We start from the raw sequence: 21,440 nt of genomic DNA on the forward strand, positions 1-21,440 counted from the left end.
TGAACGAATCAGTTAGTAAATGTTTTATCCCTGTGTATGCATTATGATGCATCTTAAATCCTCAACTTTGTTCATCAGCAGTGGTGGAAGAAATACTCAGCTCATTTTACGTAAAAGTAGTAATACCACAATCTAAAAATACTCAGATACAAGTAAAAATCCTGCAATCAAAACTTTACACAAGTAGAAGAATGGTACTCATGCATCTATCCAGAGTGTAAAATATTATATATACATATATTAACATGTAAGTAGCATTTTAACACTGGAGCTAATTGAGGTGGAGCTAACTACTTCATATATTTTTGTGTCATGTATAGTTTTGTATCCTATAAGTAACAACATTTTCCTGAGAAAATTAGTAGAAGTAGAGCATAGCATAAAATCGAAATACTGAAGTAAAGTACAAATACTTAGTTTTTAGTACAGTTTTTTTTAGTAAATGTACATAGTAACTTTCCTTCAAAATCCCTGAAACAATGCTGAGGATATGACCTTGGTGTACTCAATGGTAGCTACGGCCTTGGACCTTAAAAATGAAAAGGGTTTCCTTTGTCATACTCTTACTTTTTATATTACGTGTGCTTTTGTTTGGATGGCTCATGTAGACGTAACTCCCTACCTAGACTAATAATAGGTTGCCATTGGATATGTTATATATGTGGTATATGTCCTTAGTAAAGACAAAAAGTGAGGGAAAACTGGAAAATCCAATGCATTGAAAAATAGCGAGAGTTTTGGTACCTCTGTAGTTTTAGATAATAAAGAAGTTGTATTTTGAACAGTTTTTTGAGTTAGTTTTATGACATTATAAACCTAAAATGATTTAGGCCTAGTACTGACCACATGTTAGCAGGTTAGAGTGCGAATAATGTGTTCGGCTTATAAAGAGGAAAGACTTTTGTAAGTCATTTAAAAAAAAAAAAATCCTACATTTGTTCACTTTTTTCTTAAAATCTTAAATCTATGTGGCGCAAAAACTCTCACCGAGTAAATGATGTTTAATAATCTAAATGACATGTGGTTTACTTCATTATAAAACACTGCTGGGATTAACCAGCCTACTATATCACATCTCTTCCATATGCCTGTTTCAGATGTATTATTTAAGGAGTGCTATTAGTTCCATCTAAATTACAAAACGAGTACAGACATGTCAGACAATAAAAATATGGGCCTCCTAAATGACAGATCATAGAGGTGATCATTTAACCAGGTTTTCTGGTTTTCATCTAACCAGATTTTCTGGTTTTCTAATTCTCTGTGGAGGTAAAATAACCTCGATGTTTTCTTCCTTGGGGAACAAGAGAAAGGAGGAAATACGTCCTATTTTCCATGCACACACAATAGATTGGATCCTGAATTGGTCGCAAAAGGACTACCCTCCTATCAAATTTCCAAGCTCTTTAGTGAAGAGGATTATGCACGAGAAGATTTAAATGCACAATGCATTATTATTTGATAGTTTTTAGATTTTAAGGCTTTAATAACTGTCACAAGGGCAGCTTTTTCTTTCTTTCCCAGCCCCAAGACATTAAGGCTGCTCAGGACCCCTCAGCCAGCAGGGGGCCACAAAAACTGAAAATGTCAAACTTTAGGTTCCTGTTAATTTTTTTTTGCCTTAGTTAAAATGTTTTCAAACAGATTTTGTTACAGTGTTCATTGTTACAACAATTTTTGGGATTGTGACAAAATATTTGGGGATTCAGGGTTGCTCTAACAAAATCAAGTGTATCTTAAAGTTATAACACGTACTTTTTATATTTGCACTTTCCATAATAATGACGCTGTGTAGATTAGTTATTTTACTAGATGTTTACCATATTTGAAGAATTTTTACAGTCACAAATTTAGATGTTGTGAGCTATTAGTGTTAGAATCATCCATCAAAATACATATTTATCAACATTTTGAATTAATTACAAATTACCACTACTGGTGGTACTGAGATCCTTTACATATTACTTGTTACTATAGAAATACTGAAGTATTATCGGCAAAATGTACTTAAAGTATCAAAAGTAAAAGTACTCATTATGCAGAATGGCTCCAGTGTTATATTATTATAATATTATCATATTATTATGTTTTTATCACTAACAAATATATGTTAGAGCATTTTAATGTTGTAGTTCGTCAATGTGGAGCCAATTTTTTGTATACTACTGGGTATAGTAGGGTATTAGTAGTATAGTACTGCATCATATCATATAAGCATATCATATGTTTTTAATGTAAAAAGTAACTAGCAACTATAACTGTCAATTAAATGTAGTAGAGTAAAAGGTACAATATTTCCCTCTTAATTGTAGTGGAGTATAAAGTAGCATAGAATGGAGATACTCAAGTAAAGTACTCAAGTAAGTATGTCAAAATTGTACTTGAGCAAATGGACTTAGCTACAGTTTGTTAGCTAAATTCCTGTCGAGGTCACAGAATCTGAAGGGTCACAGAAAATACTGTAACACCGGCCCAGCATCCGGGTGACCGCAGAGCGCAGACTCAATCCCCGCTGCAGTTCACTGCGTTTCCGTAGCCAGTTTGTTACTCGCTGAGCCCTGGCTGGGGAAACAGCTCACGGAAACGATTGATCCCGATCGAATAACGCCAAAGCTGGCCACATAAATGGCGGATTAACACTGATATCGGAGAGAACTCGCTAAATCAATGTTCGTGACTCGGGTGCGTTTGGAGAGTGCGCTGACAACACCGTCCGTAACATGTGAGATGTATACAGAAAGATATTAACTGTACGTTATTTCGGCTAACTAGCTAACAGCTACCCCCTCTATTCAGTTTATGGTAGCTCTCTTGATCTGTTTTTTCAACCGTCGCGTCTGTACCGGAGGAAAATGAAGAAGTTTAACATTAGAAAGGTGCTGGACGGCTTGACAGCGGCTTCTTCTTCCTCGTCCACAACTGCTCAGCCGGGTACTCCCAGGGAAAACGATATTATCCAGGAGACTCTCCAGTCGGAGCATTTCCAGCTCTGCAAGGTGGGTTTCCGATAATAGCAGCTATCATCAACGGACTGTTTTCGCACACGGTCAGATGACAGCGGCGTGACCAAACACTGGCGTTGTTTTCATTTCTATCAGCAATAATGAAATGAGTGTACGCATGTAGCACTTACAACAAACAAAAAATGTAGTCAAGATTTTAAAGCACAAGTTGTAACTGTGGAGACATTAACCGGGAATGAATCTTAATTACTGCCTGCCTTGCTTGTATGTGTCCCATGGTTGTATCCAGGCTGTCATAGCGCCATGGCTGTTTGCATTGCACTGAATTGTCGCTTCAAGTCACTGTTCTTCACCGTTACTGTAAGTTAGCTAGCTGACATAATCAGCTCCGTGCAGTTTGACTAATAAGGGAAGACCATTTTGAGTTAAATGTATAGGTTCAAGTCTATGTTAATACAGCACTCACATGTCCTTTTATATATTGAAAGTCGCTGCTGTAATAACTCCTCCCGTCCCTACTGGCCGTGAAGAGATCCCTTCCTAAGATGATTATGACAGAATCCACAGTCCTTCCTCCCATGTTTTTAAAAAAAAAAAAAAAAAAAAAAGCATTTAGCTCAGCTCAAGCTAATATGAGTTCATTATGAGTTTCACAAATCAGGTGGATATCTTTCAATGCTACAATGTCTTTTTAGTATAATATTCCCTGTTTGTGTTTTCTCGCACAATGGTTTCTTACTGACGGAAGATGGAATTTGGTACTAAAAAGACCTAAATTTGGTAGATACCTACTTGATTTGTCTAACTCAGACTGCTGAAGCCTCATTTTAGTTCAGATAAACTCTGGCGTTTTTACTCTGAACAGGACTGTGGATTTGTCCCCTATCACTTACATCAAAACAGCATCTCTTGAGGGCCAGTATTGACAGGATTATACGATTACAGCGACCAACTCTTTCAGTGAACATACAAACATGTGAGCATTGTTTTAAAACAGACTTGAAAAAGTGTGAACTTATCCTTTAAATCCCAGCCTCACTGGTCGGCACACGTGATTTCCCCCAATTAATTTTTAGTCATGCATATTAGATTAATAATCTAGCCTGTTAGGTCTGGCTGGACAGGTTTGCCTGTGTGAAATGTGTTGAACATCCTGGAGAGCCAGCCCACCAGCTTCTGCCCCAGATGGGAGCAGAACAGGTCAGGTCCCCAGGTTACGTGGCCATGGCATTACCTGTTACACAATGCTGCTGTAAGCTGCACAGAACTCATGGATGGCTGGGCGCAATTTCCAGCCAGAAACAATTGAGTTATAGATGCCTGATGATGATTACATTTTGGTGGCTGGGGGGACTGCAAGATCCTGGCAATGAAGTACACTCCAAGGCTGAAAATGTGAGCCTGAGGATGGATAAAATTAATTTATTACTCATGTTCTACAGGATTGAGCCTGCACACATGTCAGGCAGATATCAGAAAAATATTCCTGTCCCCATTTGCACTAATGTTTATGCTTTATCTAATTTATTTTGATAATAAGACTAATTTTCCACATTGATGGATTACATTTCTGGGAGATTATTATTATGTTTTTTCTCCAGTAATGCCAGCTTGACTGTGTAGCAGATGACTGATTAGCTGACTAGAGGTCTAATATAAATTCTGCTCTTTCCTGTAGACTGTGCGTCATGGCTTCCCATATCAACCATCCTCAATGGCTTTTGACCCGGTGCAGAAAATCTTGGCCGTCGGGACTCAGAGTGGAGCTTTGAGGCTGTATCCTTTTTTATATGGGAAAGAGAAGAGAGCCACATAAGGAAAGTAAAGCTCTGATGATTCCAGTGATTTTCCCAACATCTCCCACTCCCTTGTGTACACACACACACACACACACACACACACACACACACAAACGTAACAACACATACCAGACTCGTGTCTAACTTCCTGACATCCTGTGTGCAAACACCATATGACCAAGTCGCCTTTCAGCATTCCACAAAGTCTGGGGAATTCACACAGTAAGTGACCTGTCTTTGCCTCCTGTCATCCAACACAACAAAAACAAAATCCAAAACCATACAGCGGAAAGTGCAGGGCTCAGAGGTAGACACTAGCCAGGATGTGTTTCTGTGCAGCCAGCAGCCTCCTTCTCCTGGAGCACCAGGCTCATTAGTGGTATATCTGCAGTAGCATGAACAGCTCCTCTGCCATATGCCAAGGAGCCAACCTCATCAACTGTGCTGCCCAGTCTGTGCCAGGATGCCACTTCATATGTGCTGTAAACATCACTGGACTTGCACAACACACACACAATCAAGCTGCTACTGTGCTGTGTGGCCCCTCGGGCAGTTGGGAGTCAGTTTTGTATTTTTTTGTATTCAAGGATAAAAATGTCTTTTTACAGCTAACCAAGCAACTTCCATGAGTCACAGCAACAAAACTGCCCCTTGGATTTCAGGCTATTTAACACTGCATGTGATCGTCTGGTCATATCCAGGTTATGCTGTTTACAACATGTCTTCAGGGTGTATTTGTACTATTAGTGTAGAAACACAGGGTTTCCCTTTCTGCTGATTTCCTGCATGGGAGACCCATCTGCTTTATGTAGATGTAGTCTTTATCCACTCTTCAGATTAAGAGAGCATTGTGTTTACAGGGCAACGGAGAACACACACTGCTTCCATGTTGTCCTAATGTGCAAGGTGGAGCTGATGGGATTACTGTCATTCAGGCAATAGGTCCATTTATCAAAAGACACGCTGTATCGATCCACCTCATTGCCCCCAGAGTTTGGAAATGCTGCCACACCTCAGTAGACATAAGCTCACTGAGGTGTCTACAAGCAATAAATGTCTGCTTTTACAAGATCTATCTCTACTTCAGTGTTTTAATCACTGTGTTACTGTGGACAGTCCCCTGCTCCTTCTAATACACATGCTCTTAAATTTTGACCACTACAAATCATTGATTTGCTCTGTGTTTTCTGTTGGAGCCAAAGCAAAACGAAAGCAATTAAAAATAAATTTAGAAAAATAAAAATAATTTTGTGCAAAATGTATTAAATATTTCACAACATTGCATTTTAATTAAATATACTCTTGCAGGTGTCTGGTCATGCTGGAAGTCAGAGGTTTGTTTTCATGAGCTTCCATTGCAGAAATACTGTTAAAATGATCAACCCACTAGCCTGTAGCTTCCTCTTCTTTAGGCATTAATGACACTTTTACCTAGACTTTAAAAAAGGCTGCAAAAAACATTTTTTCTTTTTTTCATTTGTCAGCTAGCATGATTAAAACTTCCTGTCACAATGATATCAGTTGACTACACAAAAAACCTGCCAATGTTGAAATGCTGTGGTGAACCACATTGGTTTACCAAATGGGGAAGTGTTGATGTTCAAGTTGTGTGACTTTAGTTTGTGATGTCTTAAACTCTCACGAACAAAGTAGAGATCATCATAAAGGTTGAGAGAGCAACATGTTCAATACCTGTTTCTGATATATCAAAGTTGAAATTATTTTTCACCAATATGAAAAACTCAATAAACAGTAAATAGTAATATAGTTGGATGCTAAATATTGCATTTGACATATGGAATGTGGGGCTGCAACTAAAGGATATTTTCGTTTTTTTATTAATCTGCTGATTATTTTCTAGATTCATCATTTGATCTGAAATATTAGGAAAAAAATGAAAACTGCCCAATACACAATTTCCACAAGTTGACACATTCATATTGCTTATTTCAGGCTGACCAACAGTCGCCCAAAGATATTCAGTTAACTCTCATTGTTTCAGCTCTAAAGGAATAATTTCATTTGAATATACTGCACATCACTTGAATCTAGTCATATGACCAAAAGATGATGACAGGAACTGTTATTTAAACTTCTTGTTTCCCTCACAGCAAGATATTTTGTTATATGCAAAGTCACAGTTGACTAGTGTGACTTGGCTTTGTGTGCTCACACAATCCTAGAAGCATACGTTCTGTTAACGAAATAAAGTCATGAAGAGAAACGGGTATGATCAGACTCTAAAACGGGCTCAGTTGACAGACTGTGTAGTTTATGCATGTGGCTTACATGATCATAGTAAAGGTTTTGATCATGAAGTGTGGAAGGAAGTAACAACAGAATGCTCTACTTGCTCACCACAGTGATAAAATCTTGTTTTTGAGGTTCATCTTAGTAATTTCCTGCTAGCCTAGAAAGTAGCCTGGCTCAACAGCAGCATTAACCTACTTTGCATCAGAATCAGCTCAGATTCTAGACACCGGTACATTTACACACGTCAGTGAGTTAACGCACACAGACAAACAAATAGGCAGTAACAGTACCTTGTATTAACAGTTATAAGGCTGTTGAAGTGATCCTACTTGATGTTAGCTTTATGATTACTCAACAGTGTTACATATTAACATTTTTGCTCTTTAGACTACTGCTCTGTTCTTATTTATGCATGACCAGAGGCTACGAAACAGACTTAATGACTCTTCCTCCTCCATTGTGGACCTGTGGAGACATGATGTCCATTAATAGTTCCGACAAATGTTGTACAGAACTTGCAGGGCCAGGAGCTAAAACTGGACAGAAAGGTCACTAGTGAATGTGAGTTCAGTTGCCAACAGCCTTCGACTGGCGCCAGCTTTAAGTCTGAAAGTCTGTGTTTGCCTCCATCTTTCTGCAGAAGTGATGCCCACTGTTGAGCCTGTCCTCAAACAGTCTCTTGCAACCCCACCTTAGTTTGTTTAAGACACTGAGGTATTGTTTGCTTGGTTAATCCTGTTCAGACATATTATGCTGTGTCAGCTCAAAATGGACTCAGATAGTGAACACATCTGTCTGTCTTTGGAGCTTTTCTTCTGCATTATCGCAGTAAGAGTATGAGAAGCAGTGCACCTTTTTGTGTTTGTGGTCAATTCTTCTGTCTAGAGATTCTCTTCATGATTAGATCTCGTGCTGCTTTCTTCTTATTTTGTGCTGGTGTGCATGACTTGTGCACATACTATCTGTCTGTGAAAGTGATTAAAGGCTGGTTGAAATAGACAAGCTCGTCCTCATGATGCTCCTCATTTCTGTGCTGTTTGTGGAAGTTTTTGTGGAATACATTACAGTCCTACTGCCTACGTGGCAGTGCTCCACTGTGACCAGAGTCTTCCTACCATACATGTAATCATTTTGGCTCCTCTTTTAGTTCGCACACAGTTCAAATTGAGGCCCGACATCTACTGTTGGCTGAATGGATGGCCCGGCTGTTTTTGAATGGACAGATTTAGCAGGCGGGGATTCTCTGACCTGAACTTAACTGTCCAATAGAGAGAGGTGAGAGTGAAGTTTATCATGTTGCCGTCATACTGGCTGACGTGTGAATAAATATGCCAGACAAGACCCACTGATTTTATTTATAACTTTGATTTGTTTCTTGTTCTTGCCAGTGCCTGTTAAGAATTGCAAACTGAAAATGCAAACTTACATTTATAAAAATGGAGCGCTTGGTAAATGGGAGTAGGTTGATTAGTAAAGATAAAATACATTATGTTTGAGAGAGTTTTTCCCCACATTTCTGCATGAACTTCACTGGCAACTGTTAAGATTTCTTTGACTGAGCTGACTTTTAGCTTTGGCCGTGCGGGTGTGGAGTGCTACTGTCAGCATGAGAGCGGTGCTGCTGTCATCCAGCTCCAGTTCCTGATCAACGAGGTGTGTTGTCATTACCTGTTCCTTGTTTGGTTTACCTCTCCTTTTTCTTACCCTTTCACTCCATGTCTGTGCACTGTCCACTGTCTCCTGCGTCTGTCTAGCCATGTTCTTACTAGCAGGTACCACAGACACATTGCGTATTCGATGTTTATAGGCCATGAATCACTTGCTGTTGTGTGAACTGTGCTGTTAGTGAACACATTGATTAAACAGTAATGTTAGTTTTGTGACCAACAAGCCTCTATAATTTGCTCAAGGTACAACCATGATAAACAGCAAGACACAAAGTGTTTTCTGCATTCTAATAACACCCCCGTTTCTGACCCTCGCCACAGGGGGCGCTGGTGAGTGCCTTAACTGATGACAGCATCCACCTGTGGAACCTGAGGCAAAAAATCCCTGCAATACTGCATTCACTCAAGTTCAGCAGGGAGAGGTACAACGTGATCTTCTTTCTGCTTCTCTGTTTGCAGTGACGCTGTCACTCTGTGAAGTGTGAACAAAATTTGGAAACAGTCCTCACAGCTGGCCACATGCATCTCAGTGTATAATTAGCAATGTTGTTGCCATCAGGTCTTGAATGCGTGTTCTCTTGGGGTTCTGCAAAAACTTTGGTTTTCTCCTTTAATCAAACAGGCAAAGTGAATTCATGAGGTCAAGGTAAAATACCGGTGCGCTCAGCCGATGAGAATGATATTACATTATTGGGTCAATGAATTTTATGGCTGTGAAGGTTTTATACTCATCTATCCACCAACCATCATTTGTAGACCATTTTCTTTTCTGAAATCCGTAAACCCGTAAGCCCTCACACAGGTTGCAGAGTCACCTCTTGGGCCAGTCAGTACCAGATTGGTTTTGTGAAAAATGGATCTGTGGTGTGGTTAAATAGTTATGGTTTTTCAAAGTTTAAAATTTCAAACTTTAATGCTGCACTAATCGATATTTTTTATATTAACAATGAATTAAATGACAAAGTGTGCAAAGTGAAAGGTGTCACTTGTCATGATGAACCCATTATTACCCAACTCTGCAGTTGCCCTACAGAGCTTTTTAATTAGCTTTAATTGGTAATTTTTTTTTGTAATATAGAAAGATATGGCAAGAATACATTTGTCAGCCCAAGTTTAGTCAAAATGTTCGTGTTCAATCAAAATCACATGGAATATCACTTGAGACATCACACATAATGTGTGGACAGATAAACAGTTAACATCAGCCCTGTCCATTTGACATTGTAAATGTGGTGTATGACTGAATGATTCTTCCTACCAGTTGAGAAAAGACAGCAGTGTTTACTCTGCTTTTTCTCCCTACTGCTCTATATATAGGCTGGCTTCATTAGTGTGACACAAAGCAAGGCCTTTGTAATTATATCTTAGTCACTTGCTACTCCTTCCAGTTGGAGCAGCATGATTAGGGACAAGGGTGGCTCTTTGATGGGATTGAGTCATGAGATAATGAAAAGCCTGGTGGTGATGGATCCTGATCTCCTCTTGCAGAATCACATACTGCCACCTGCCCTTCCAGAGCAAATGGCTTTACATCGGCACAGAAAGAGGAAACATCCACATTGTCAACGTGGAGTCCTTCACTCTCTCAGGCTACGTCATCATGTGGAACAAAGCCATCGAACTGTGAGTCTGTATTTCGCAAACTGTCTTTTTTTTTTCTCCTGTACTTACTGGTCTTTTGCATGTCTTCTTTGTGCACTTGTGTGAGTTGACGCTCAACCAGGAAACTCTGAAATGCAAAGGAATGTGTTTGCAGATACAGTGTGTCCTGTCAGCTGAGAATACTGTAGCGCTGATCAGTGTGAGGGCGGTATAGAGGTGGTGATTGTGCCATGCCAGAACTTGCTGTTGAGACTTCTGGAGGTGTTCACTGCCTGATTTAACAGAACATCTGTGATAGGAAGTGCCCACTTGATAACCCCAGTGACTTGTGTCACCCACTCCCCCATGTAAACACCCACTGTAAGGATCACAAGGAATTTTACATCACATCCTGTGCATCGCTGAATGTTGTACTGCATTTCCTGCAGGGCTCAGATATAAATTAGATTTCGGTGTCACCCAACACACTGACTAGTAGATTTTAAATGTCTTTGTTATAATAGTATTGCAATGCCTGATTCTGTGCATAAAATGCCACTGAAAATGGTAATTTTTCTAGTGCACCTACCAGTGAGCTAAAAAAAAATATTTCTGACAGTGACTGGCAGCTAAAATTGGAAGCACAGTATAAAGGTATGCATGTGTGGGGCCGCTGGTGAAATCTGATAAATTGCTGTTTTAGATCTGGGAGTTGAGAGTGTCAGAACACCAAAGTATCAGCTCAGATAAATGTCTCAGAAACAGACAGTGGAGATGGGGAATGATTTTGGCTGTCTGACTGAAATGATTAAAGAAAAGAGCTCTCGGCTGAAGTGTGAAATTTAAAATATAATATTCAGTAATTTCTTTGTAGAAGAGCTGAATTCACATTCTAGGTCTCCTGCAGTGGACAGAAACAGCCTATGGACTTAATGATCATATTTTGTGGAAAGTCAGCACACTTAAACTCAGCTTAAACTCATTATTGTGTTTGTAAAATTGTCTTTACCTACCCTTTCAGTCAGTTAAAATCTATGTGGGAGAAACTGCTTTAAATTACATTCAAATAATTAAAGACTGTAAAATATACTGTATACATACATTTATTATGATGATTATATATTAAAACAGTTCTTTATATTGATGGTGTATCATGTCATGATTACCGACTGGAGTTCATATTCCAGTCCATCCCTGCCTTTTATTCACCGCTACATCTTTAACTGTATCGACTCATCAGCAGCAATGAGATCATTAGCTGCTGGAGCCAGACCACATTCAGAGGCAGCAACACTTTCTTTAGGCCAGACGTTCACTTCCTCCATGCCCCTTGCTCTGTTGCCACGGTGATGCTGTCTCCACACACTATAATCTCTCATAGACCCTCATGTGACCCTGCTCTCCCTCTCTCTCTATTTGTCTCTCTCATATGTCATGTCTCTCTCTTTGGTGCACTGATGCACATTCTTGCTCTTTTTCTTTGTGCACAACCAGAGATTCTGGCTTTTATTCTTTTTTTCTTTTTTTTTTTTTGTTCCTGTTGCATGTCTTCGCTAATTGCCTCCCTGCCTTTCTCTCAGTACATTCTCTCAGACAGTATGTTTTAGACAACATTTATCAGATACATTTTACTCATCGAGGATACATCATGTCAATCTGCAGAACACAAATATTATTGAATTTACACACACTCTCTCTGTGTCTTCTTGTTTCTTTTCTGTACCTAAAACTTGCACAGATCCACCAAGACACACCCAGGGCCTGTCGTGCACATCAGTGATAACCCCATGGATGAAGGAAAGGTAACTGATAGTTGACCACTACAAAGCCTGTGGGACAAATACACATTTCTACCCTGAACCCAAAATCATAATTATCTGGTGGTGTACCTTTCTTTTTTCTGTGGATAACTGCTTTCGGCACAAGCGACACAATGTCAATACGGCTTGTGCGGCTACAATGGAGAATAATAGCAGAACATTTTCAGCTAATTAAAATGTCAATGGTAAATATCAAAATATACTGGTGTCAAAATCAAAGAGAAAAGGTTTCTTCCTAGACTAATTGTTTACAGAAACCTTCGACAGTGTTACACAGAGAAAATCATGGCAGAAGGAGATACTGATTGTTTTTGTAGTAACAGTGGCCTCAATAAACCAGAATGCATTGCACCTGCAAGTGAGGGATGTGGCCATGACCATATGCACCACGCTCTACTAGTGTTCATAAGATACTTTGCTAATTTGACAGATTTCTATGCCCATACACCCCTCTTTGATTTAATGCAACAGGTTAATGCTGCTCATTTGAAGGTTTTCAAAAGATATTTAATTTTTTCTATTTTATTTAGTTGAACTTCTGCATTTAATATCAAGTATTTATTAATCAATAAGGGTTTAAGAATGGGGACTGCCTCTTTACTATCAACTATCCAATAACAGTGAAAATGCTATAAAAAGAATCTAAAAATAATAATAATGGTTTAAGAGTGTTTTTAGGGAGTTGTGTTGTCAATGTATTGGGTAACACTTTAATTTAATACCTCATATGTTGATGTAAATTCTTAAGAATTATGTAGAAAATATGTAAAAATGCATACTGTTGGTACACCACAGGCAAGCATACAATCCAACAAATATGGAAAATAGTGTTAATTAATGTAATTGATATTTACTTGGCTTTTAATGGATCTCACTTTAATCAATTGGAGTTTTCTAGTCATTAAGATTTTAACAGTTCTTTCAAGAAAATTTCTCTGGAAATCAATTACTGCCTATAAACTGCACAATTATACAGCTACAATAGAATCTTCTGGTATACATAATCAGTCTTTAAATCAGTTAGTACTTACTATGTGTTAAAAACTTGCCTATTTTATCTGTAATTAGTACCAAATTACATAGTTCTTTCAAAATAAAGTCCTGGGAAATGATTGAGAAGTTATGAGTAAAATAAAGCGTTTCCAAGTACTGTTAAAGATGACCCATCCTTTGAACATTACATACAGTCATGATACAGTTGTGTTAACTTGTGAGTTATATGTGCAGAATGTTGTTTCACAGCAATCAGCTGAGCTGTGCTTTGCTTCTCTTGTTATTGCAGCTTCTGATTGGATTTGAGTGTGGGGTAGTGGTGTTGTGGGATTTGAAGTGCAAAAAAGCTGACTACCGCTACAGTTATGATGAGGTAAGGCATTATTTCCTTTCCACTCAGTTCTTGTGAGGGTACTAGTTAGTTTGTTCACGGTTTTCTCACTGTTGTCCCAGCAACATGTTTGGTCTTGGTAGGTTTTGCATAATCTGTCACTTCCATCACATGTGATTGAACGGTGGCTCTCAAATGTTTTCTCATGAAACCTGAAACAGCTGCTCATTGGGACCCTTTGAGATTTTGTCTGAGGAGCTTCCATATTGGGTGACTTTTGACTTTTGACTTTTGTCGATTAAGTATTACATAGTGAAGCTACTGTATGTTTGTCATTCATGTACTAAAAAGACTGAAATTAGGATGATACCCAGTCTGTAAAAAATAAATAAATCTAGGTTATTCTGCTAATAAATGATGTGAGAGAGACCATACAAAGTTTTGTGAAATTATTTGATCAAGTTCCTTTTTGTATTTCAAGAAGATGAGAAGCATTTTCTCAAAGCATCAAAATAATAGCACCTTACCACTGTTAAAGTCTGGTGATTATTCTATATTTTTCTAATTGTCATCCCATGAATCAAATCCCATGAAAAGACTAAAACCAACACTGAACTGATCTTACAAACAAGCCAGATACAGCTTATTCCACTGTGCCATAGAGCTCCATTGTTGTCCAAAAGCTATTAAAAACACATCAGTGAGGCATACCGTTGCCCTGGGTGACATGTTCCTTTATTTGATTAACACGCACACTGTAGTTTATTTTGAGCCGATCCCCTATACACCGTCCTGCTGCCAAAGATACTTGCAAGTGCATCAAATGTGTATTTTTAGATTAGATTAGATTCAACTTTATTGTCATTACACATGTACATGTACAAGTACAAGGCAACGAAATGCAGTTTAGGTCTAACCAGAAGTGCAATAAGCAAGTGCAGGATATAAAATATGTGCATAAATGCAGGATAGAGCAGTATTATGAAAATTAAGTGTCTTAAGTAGAAACGAATGGGCTTTGGGCTGCGTGCCACAGACAGGCTGGGGAAGTCAGAAAGTTTTGAGACCGACTAACATACTGTTGATTTTGGTCTTGTCATGGGATTTGTTGACAATAAGAAAAACAGAATAATCCGGCCTTATCCTTTAAATAGGTTACAAACTGAGTTTTTTATTGTTGCACAGCTGTAAAATTTGCATGTACTTTATTTATCACACTCTAATGATGTGCTGCTGTGTGTCTTTCAGGCGATCCACTCTGTAGCCTGGCACCATGAGGGTAAACAGTTTGTTTGCAGCCACTCTGATGGCACTCTGACCACATGGAATGTACGAGTCCCAGCCAAGCCTGCACAGATCATCACACCACATGGTAGGAACTGTTGTATACACACAGTTGTATTGTTTATACACACACACACACACACACACACACACACACACACACACACACCTACACACACACTGGGAGTAGCCACCTATGTCTTTAAAAGCACATATTGTGTGTATGTATATATAACAGATGGTTGTTGGCAGTTATTTGTACAAGAGTATTTGTACAACATTTGTACTGTACTTCTCCAAATTAAAATTAAAATCATTTTTACCGTTTGACCTCCACTAGGAAAGCAGCCTAAGGATGGAAAAAAGCCAGAGCCATGCAAGCCTATCCTGAAGGTGGAGTACAAAACAACAAGGGCTGGGTAAGTATGATGGTAGCAAGTCCGCACCCATCCTGTATCTTAACCGACTCTGGTTTGAATTCATATCCTGTACTAAAAGTGGCCTTTCCTGTTATTCTATCACAACCGCATATATCTAACAGGCCAGCTCTGTTGACCCGTGTTCTTCTACTGATGAAAATTAGGTGGAAAGCTGGAAAGGCCCTGTCTAATTATTTCTATGTTCTCACAGGCTTTTGTTTTGTTGTGATAATTAGATAAATGATTTTTGATCATGACAAATGATTTGTTGTTCCATTGAGGTCACATGTTAATTATGTTGTGATCACTATTAACACAGTTATCATTATCTGAAGAGAACAAGCTTGTTACGTCAAGGTCACAAAGTAAAAAGACAAAACTTTCCTATAGAAAATTAACAATTTCACTGAAGCTGATCTAATTATGCCTTACATTTTTTTCTCAGGTATTAGAGGACAGGGATTAATATAGTTGTCATTATAATTAAAAAGTAGGCTCATCTACTCCTAAATGCTCTTGAAATGGGGGCAAAGTATCTCCAGAGAAAGTCCAACAGTAAAATGTTGGTGTCTCTCTTCACCCATTTACCACCGATTGGACCTAGTAGCTTTTCACAACAAACTTTCATGAAATTTATTGAATAAGTAATAACAATGTTTGTGTGTGTGTTATTCCTGAACTCAGGGACCCATTCATGGTCCTGTCTGGAGGTCTGTCTTATGACACAGTGGGGAGGAGAGCCTGTCTGACTGTGATGCATGGAAAGAGCACTGCCGTCCTGGAGATGGACTACCCCATTGTAGATTTCCTTACACTGTGTGAAACTCCATATCCAAATGGTGAGCTGCAACACTCCACTCTGGACAGGTTTTGTTCATTTGTCTCAGAATCTGTATTAGCTCACTGAAATTACATCATTATCCTTGTTAATTTTATGCTGTTTTGGGTTTTTTTGCCAGACTTTCAGGAGCCTTATGCTGTGGTGGTCCTCCTCGAGAAGGATTTAGTTGTAATAGACCTTGGACAGATTGGGTAATTATTCTGCTTTCTAAATATAAGTATTTTTGGTATGCATCAAAGAATATGGGTATTGTAGATCAAGTGCACTATATTAATACACAAGTTATAATACAAGAGATACTGCTAATTATTCAACTATATTGATCATTTCAGTCAGAAATGTGCGATTCAAACCTTTCCAACTTAAATGAACAGAAGAAAAAGGACACAAAGTCATGATTCATCTCTGCAGTTGTAATAATCAATTTCTAAGGTTAATGAGTTTATAGAATACACAAGCGCTGTCACAGACACTTATGCCTTTTTATGACCTACTCCTATTCTTTAACGGTCCCATGAAAGATAAAATATCTAACTTTAATTAATTACCAAAGGGTATTGTTTTGCAGTGAATCATTATGCTTTTTACTTTAATCTTGATGTTTATTACATTTATCCCTGAGTATTTCCTCTGTTTACCATTTTATGCCAATATGGTGTGTGTATATATATATATATATATATATATATAGTAAAAAAGACATTTTAATTCCAAATCCTGGCCTTTTCTCTTTCTTGAAAAGTGTGAACATTTTTATTTCCGTTGCATCTTGTACTGTCGGTGGGTGTATATAATAATTTCACCCAGTTCATTTAACAGTTCACTATCAGCTGACTATCACTAGCAGGAGTAACACAGGTTGAAGTGTACTGTGTATTTGGGTGTCAGAGTGCAGTGTTTGCAGTCCAAGTGGCTATTGTTTATTAATTTTGAAGTGATGATTCCCGACATTTTTGTTTTAACATCAAATTTTATTTGTGAATTTATTAAATTTAAAATAACAATAAAACTATATATATATATATATATATATATATATATATGAAAATGGGCTACTGGAACAAGACGGAGATGGGCGAGATGCGATAATAAGGCTCTGTTGGTATGCTACTACTCCAGTAACCCTAGTCAGAGGGGTTACATGCACAGGATGTGGGATGAATGGTTACTTCGAAACCCACAATCAAGGCTTACGGCGAAGCAACTAGTAGCTCAGTGTTCCAACATCCACAAGCGGCAACTGCTATCACAACTTGAGATTGACGAGGTACAACACAAATGCTACGGCAAGGGGGAGCCAGGACTACAGATCAGAGGGGAGCAACCAGCAGCTCCCAACCAGAGATTGGGTGCGAAGCCCCAAGAGAAATCACGCTGAACGAGGCAGCGACTGACCTGAAAGATAAGATCATGGCGAGGATGAATACAAGGCAACCCCGACGCCAACTACAACAGCTAAGTGAAGTACCATCAGAAAGTCTCCTAGAAGATGTGAATGCAGCATTGAGAGCGATCCCTACCACAACCATCACTGAAACCAATGAGCTGATATACGCCTCAGCAGCAGTGATCCTAGAGATGCTTGGCTACAAGAGCAACCATGGGAGCCATGAGAGACAATACCCACCATGGAAACGAAGGTTGGAGGCAAAAATCAAGGAGGCCCGGAGAGAAGTGAGCCAACTGACAGAGGCTGAGAGAGGTGCAATGAGAAAGCAAGTACCCAAGAAGTACAACCAGATGCCCATACCTGAAGCACTCGAAACTGCCAAACAAAGACTCCAAGCCTTGGCTAGCCGCCTAAAGAGATACACGAGAGATAATGAAGCCAGAAGAATAAACCGGTTGTTCGCAACTCAACCTGCGAAAGTGTACGCTCAATGGCAGGGTAATAACAGCAGAGCAGACCCACCAAGGCTGGAAACGGAACAGTACTGGAAAAGTATATGGGAAAGGGAGGCATCACACAACAGCGATGCACAGTGGCTGGCCGCCCTGAGAAAGGACCACAGCAACCTCCCTGAACAGAATCCAGTCACCATCACAGCGGCAGACATCCAAGAAAGAGTCTCAGGTATGAAGAACTGGACAGCACCGGGCCCTGACAGGATCCACACCTACTGGCTAAAGAAGCTCACTGCACTCCACGAGCGCCTAGCAGCGCAAATGAACCAGCTGCTAAGAGATGGGACGCACCCAGAATGGCTTACCGAAGGGTGCACAATCCTGATCCTGAAGGATCCCGCAAAGGGTACAGTCCCATCCAACTATCGGCCAATAACCTGTCTCTCCACAACATGGAAGCTCATGTCAGGCATCATCGCGGCTAAGATAAGTGGACACATGGATCAATACATGAGCAAAGCACAGAAGGGCATTGGCAGAGGAACCAGAGGAGCCAAACACCAACTCCTGGTTGACAGAACAGTCACCCAAGACTGCAGAGCCCGACACACCAACCTGTGCACTGCCTGGATTGATTACAAGAAAGCATATGACTCAATGCCGCACACATGGATCACTGAATGCTTAGAGATGTACAACATCAACAGGACTCTACTTGCACAAGTATCCATCAAATGTGGCATATATCAAGGAGATGCTCTGTCCCCACTGCTGTTCTGCATAGGACTGAACCCCCTCAGCCAAATAATCAACAAGACTGGCTATGGATACCGACTCAGGAACAGGGCCACCATCAGTCACCTCCTCTACATGGATGACATCAAGCTATACGCTAAGAGCGAGCAGGACATCGACTCACTGATCCACACCACCAGGATCTACAGCTCTGACATTGGGATGTCATTCGGGCTTGAGAAGTGCAGTCGAATGGTGACAAAGAGAGGGAAGGTAGTCCACACAGAAGGGGTCTCACTCCCAGAAGGAACAATAGCAGACATTGAGGATGGTTACAAGTACCTTGGAATACCACAGGCAAATGGCAACCTCGAAGAGGCAACAAGGAAGACGACAACGGCCAAATACCTCCAACGAGTAAGGCAAGTCCTAAGAAGTCAGCTCAATGGCAAGAACAAGGCCCAGGCAATAAACAGCTACGCCCTACCAGTGATCAGATACCCTGCGGGAATAATAAGGTGGCCAAAGGAAGAGATACAGACCACAGACGTTAAGACGCCAGCTCCTCACCATGCATGGAGGGTTCCATCCCAAATCCAGCACCCTGAGACTGTACGCTAGCCGTAAGGAAGGCGGCCGTGGACTAGTGAGTGTGAGAGCCACTATCCAGGATGAAACATCCACGATCCACAAGTACATCCAAGATAAGGCCCCAACAGATGACGTGCTCAGGGAATGTCTCAGGCAATGGGGAACAGAGGAAGACGTGCTGGAGGAAGGACCATCATGGGAGGACAAACACCTACACGGGATGTACCACCGGAACATAACTGAAGTGGCTGATATCAAGAAGTCCTACCAATGGCTAGAGCGGGCTGGATTGAAGGACAGCACAGAGGCACTCATCATGGCTGCACAGGAGCAGGCCCTGAGCACCAGAGCAATAGAGGCCCAGATCTACCACACCAGACAAGACCCAAGGTGTAGGCTGTGCAAAGAGGCCCCTGAGACAATCCAGCACATAACTGCAGGGTGTAAGATGCTGGCAGGAAAAGCATACATGGAGCGCCATAACCAAGTAGCTGGCATAGTGTACAGGAACATCTGCACTGAGTATGGACTGGAAACCCAGAGGTCAAAGTGGGAAACACCTCCAAAGGTGGTAGAGAATGACCGAGCCAAGATCCTGTGGGACTTCCAGATCCAGACTGACAGAATGGTAATGGCGAACCAGCCTGACATCGTGGTGGTTGACAAACAGCAGAGGAAAGCCGTTGTGGTTGACGTGGCAATACCAAGCGATGGCAACATCAGGAAAAAGGAACATGAGAAATTAGAGAAGTACCAAGGGCTCAGAGAAGAGCTGGAGAAGGCCTGGAAGGTGAAGGCAACAGTGGTACCCGTGGTCATCGGAGCACTCGGGGCAGTGACCCCCAAACTGGAGGAGTGGCTACAGCAGATCCCTGGAAGAACACCAGACATCTCGGTCCAGAAGAGTGCAGTACTGGGAACAGCAAAGATACTGCGCAGAACCCTCAAGCTCCCAGGCCTCTGGTAGAGGACCCGAGCTCGAAGGACGAGACCACCCGCGGAGGGTGAAGGACAAAGTTTTTTTTATGACAATATCAAAGGGACATTTAAACTTGCTGGTCCATCAGTCAGAGTATTCAACAGCATTGACTGGCAGCAAGCACGTTGTCAAATGCATTTCAAGTTGATAGTCAAGTGCAGATACTGTGACGATGTAGTTACTTTTCAAATCTAACCTATGGCACATTGTCTTGACAGGTACCCTATATTTGAGAATCCATATCCTCTGACTATCCATGAGTCACCAGTGACCTGCTGTGAATACTTTGCTGACTGCCCTGCTGAACTTATTCCTGCACTTTATTCTGTCGGCAGCCGGCAAAAGAGACAAGGTTACAGCAAGAAGGTAAATTACTTCTCTGTGTAATCTATGTTTAAAATACATTGGACATTGGAATTGATTTTTGGGGACATATATATGCACCCACAATACCAAACGAAATTCCTTGTATGTGTAAACCTACTTGGCAATAAAGTTGATTCTGATGCTATCAAACTGATAACACAACACAACTGAAAGAAGCCTGGAAAACAATTTCATATAAATATGTTTATAAATTTGACAAATGTTTTGTCCTTTTCACAGGAATGGCCCATTAGTGGGGGAAACTGGGGCCAAGGCGCTCAGAGTTACCCAGAGATCATAATCACTGGGTTAGTGACTAATTATTAATGAATGAATCAGTTTGTTATTTTGATTCACTGACTATTGATTCACTGTCGTTCACATGCAAACATGGCATCGTCACAGTGAACAAATTATCTCATATTCTTTTGTTTTCTTTATTTTTTTGTTTAATTGCCCCTCCCCCAATAATAGACATGCTGATGGGACGATCAAATTTTGGGATGCTTCTGCATGTGAGTAGTTTTATTCAATTTATTTGTGGGGTGCTAGGTATAATCCTTTTTGAAGAAGGTTTTGTGCCATATTTAGTTGAAAGCTAATTTCCATTAGAAGTCATATCGCTAGTTACGTTTAAAAATGTATGTGTACAATCAACCCAGTAATAATACACATACCCATATCACAAATCAAATAAACATACTTAAAACATACTTGACACTAATGTTTGCATAGATCAAACATTTAAAAGTCTGCGCAATATATATGTAGCTCAGGTTATTAGCTCAGGTATAGTATGCAAATCAAAGATTGCATGCCATACCTGATTTTTTTTATTTTTCAATACTCTTATCTTGCACAGTGACAAATTAATGCTGTGGAGAATTATTAAATTATTATTTAATTATGTAACATTTTGAATACATCATTCTAGAGTATATTGCAGTGATAATATTTTATCTAGACCTGTGGA

The 21,440-nt window shown here is 40.0% G+C and overlaps 1 protein-coding gene across 12 annotated transcripts in view; it reads left to right on the forward strand.

Annotated features, from left to right (window-relative positions):
• Window positions 1–2,491: 2,491 nt before the first annotated feature.
• The window catches only part of stxbp5b (syntaxin binding protein 5b (tomosyn)), a 32,239-nt gene continuing 13,290 nt past the window's right edge, over window positions 2,492–21,440 (forward strand). For 8 of the 12 annotated variants that reach the window (XM_044166159.1, XM_044166160.1, XM_044166161.1 and 5 more), the window contains exons 1-14: window positions 2,493–2,996; window positions 4,642–4,739; window positions 8,587–8,668; window positions 9,004–9,104; window positions 10,171–10,305; window positions 12,002–12,065; window positions 13,366–13,449; window positions 14,656–14,779; window positions 15,032–15,110; window positions 15,795–15,949; window positions 16,070–16,142; window positions 20,320–20,467; window positions 20,708–20,775; window positions 20,942–20,982. In XM_044166159.1, coding sequence (XP_044022094.1) covers window positions 2,853–2,996; window positions 4,642–4,739; window positions 8,587–8,668; window positions 9,004–9,104; window positions 10,171–10,305; window positions 12,002–12,065; window positions 13,366–13,449; window positions 14,656–14,779; window positions 15,032–15,110; window positions 15,795–15,949; window positions 16,070–16,142; window positions 20,320–20,467; window positions 20,708–20,775; window positions 20,942–20,982 — 1,396 coding nt within the window. In that variant the 5' untranslated portion in view covers window positions 2,493–2,852. Of the gene's footprint in view, window positions 2,997–4,641; window positions 4,740–8,586; window positions 8,669–9,003; window positions 9,105–10,170; window positions 10,306–12,001; window positions 12,066–13,365; window positions 13,450–14,655; window positions 14,780–15,031; window positions 15,111–15,794; window positions 15,950–16,069; window positions 16,143–20,319; window positions 20,468–20,707; window positions 20,776–20,941; window positions 20,983–21,440 lie in introns of all 12 variants that reach the window. The other 4 variants (XM_044166153.1, XM_044166156.1, XM_044166155.1 and 1 more) reach the window with 2 other exon arrangements.

Source organism: Siniperca chuatsi, linkage group LG15 (assembly GCF_020085105.1).
Source record: "Siniperca chuatsi isolate FFG_IHB_CAS linkage group LG15, ASM2008510v1, whole genome shotgun sequence".
NCBI lineage: Eukaryota > Metazoa > Chordata > Actinopteri > Centrarchiformes > Sinipercidae > Siniperca > Siniperca chuatsi.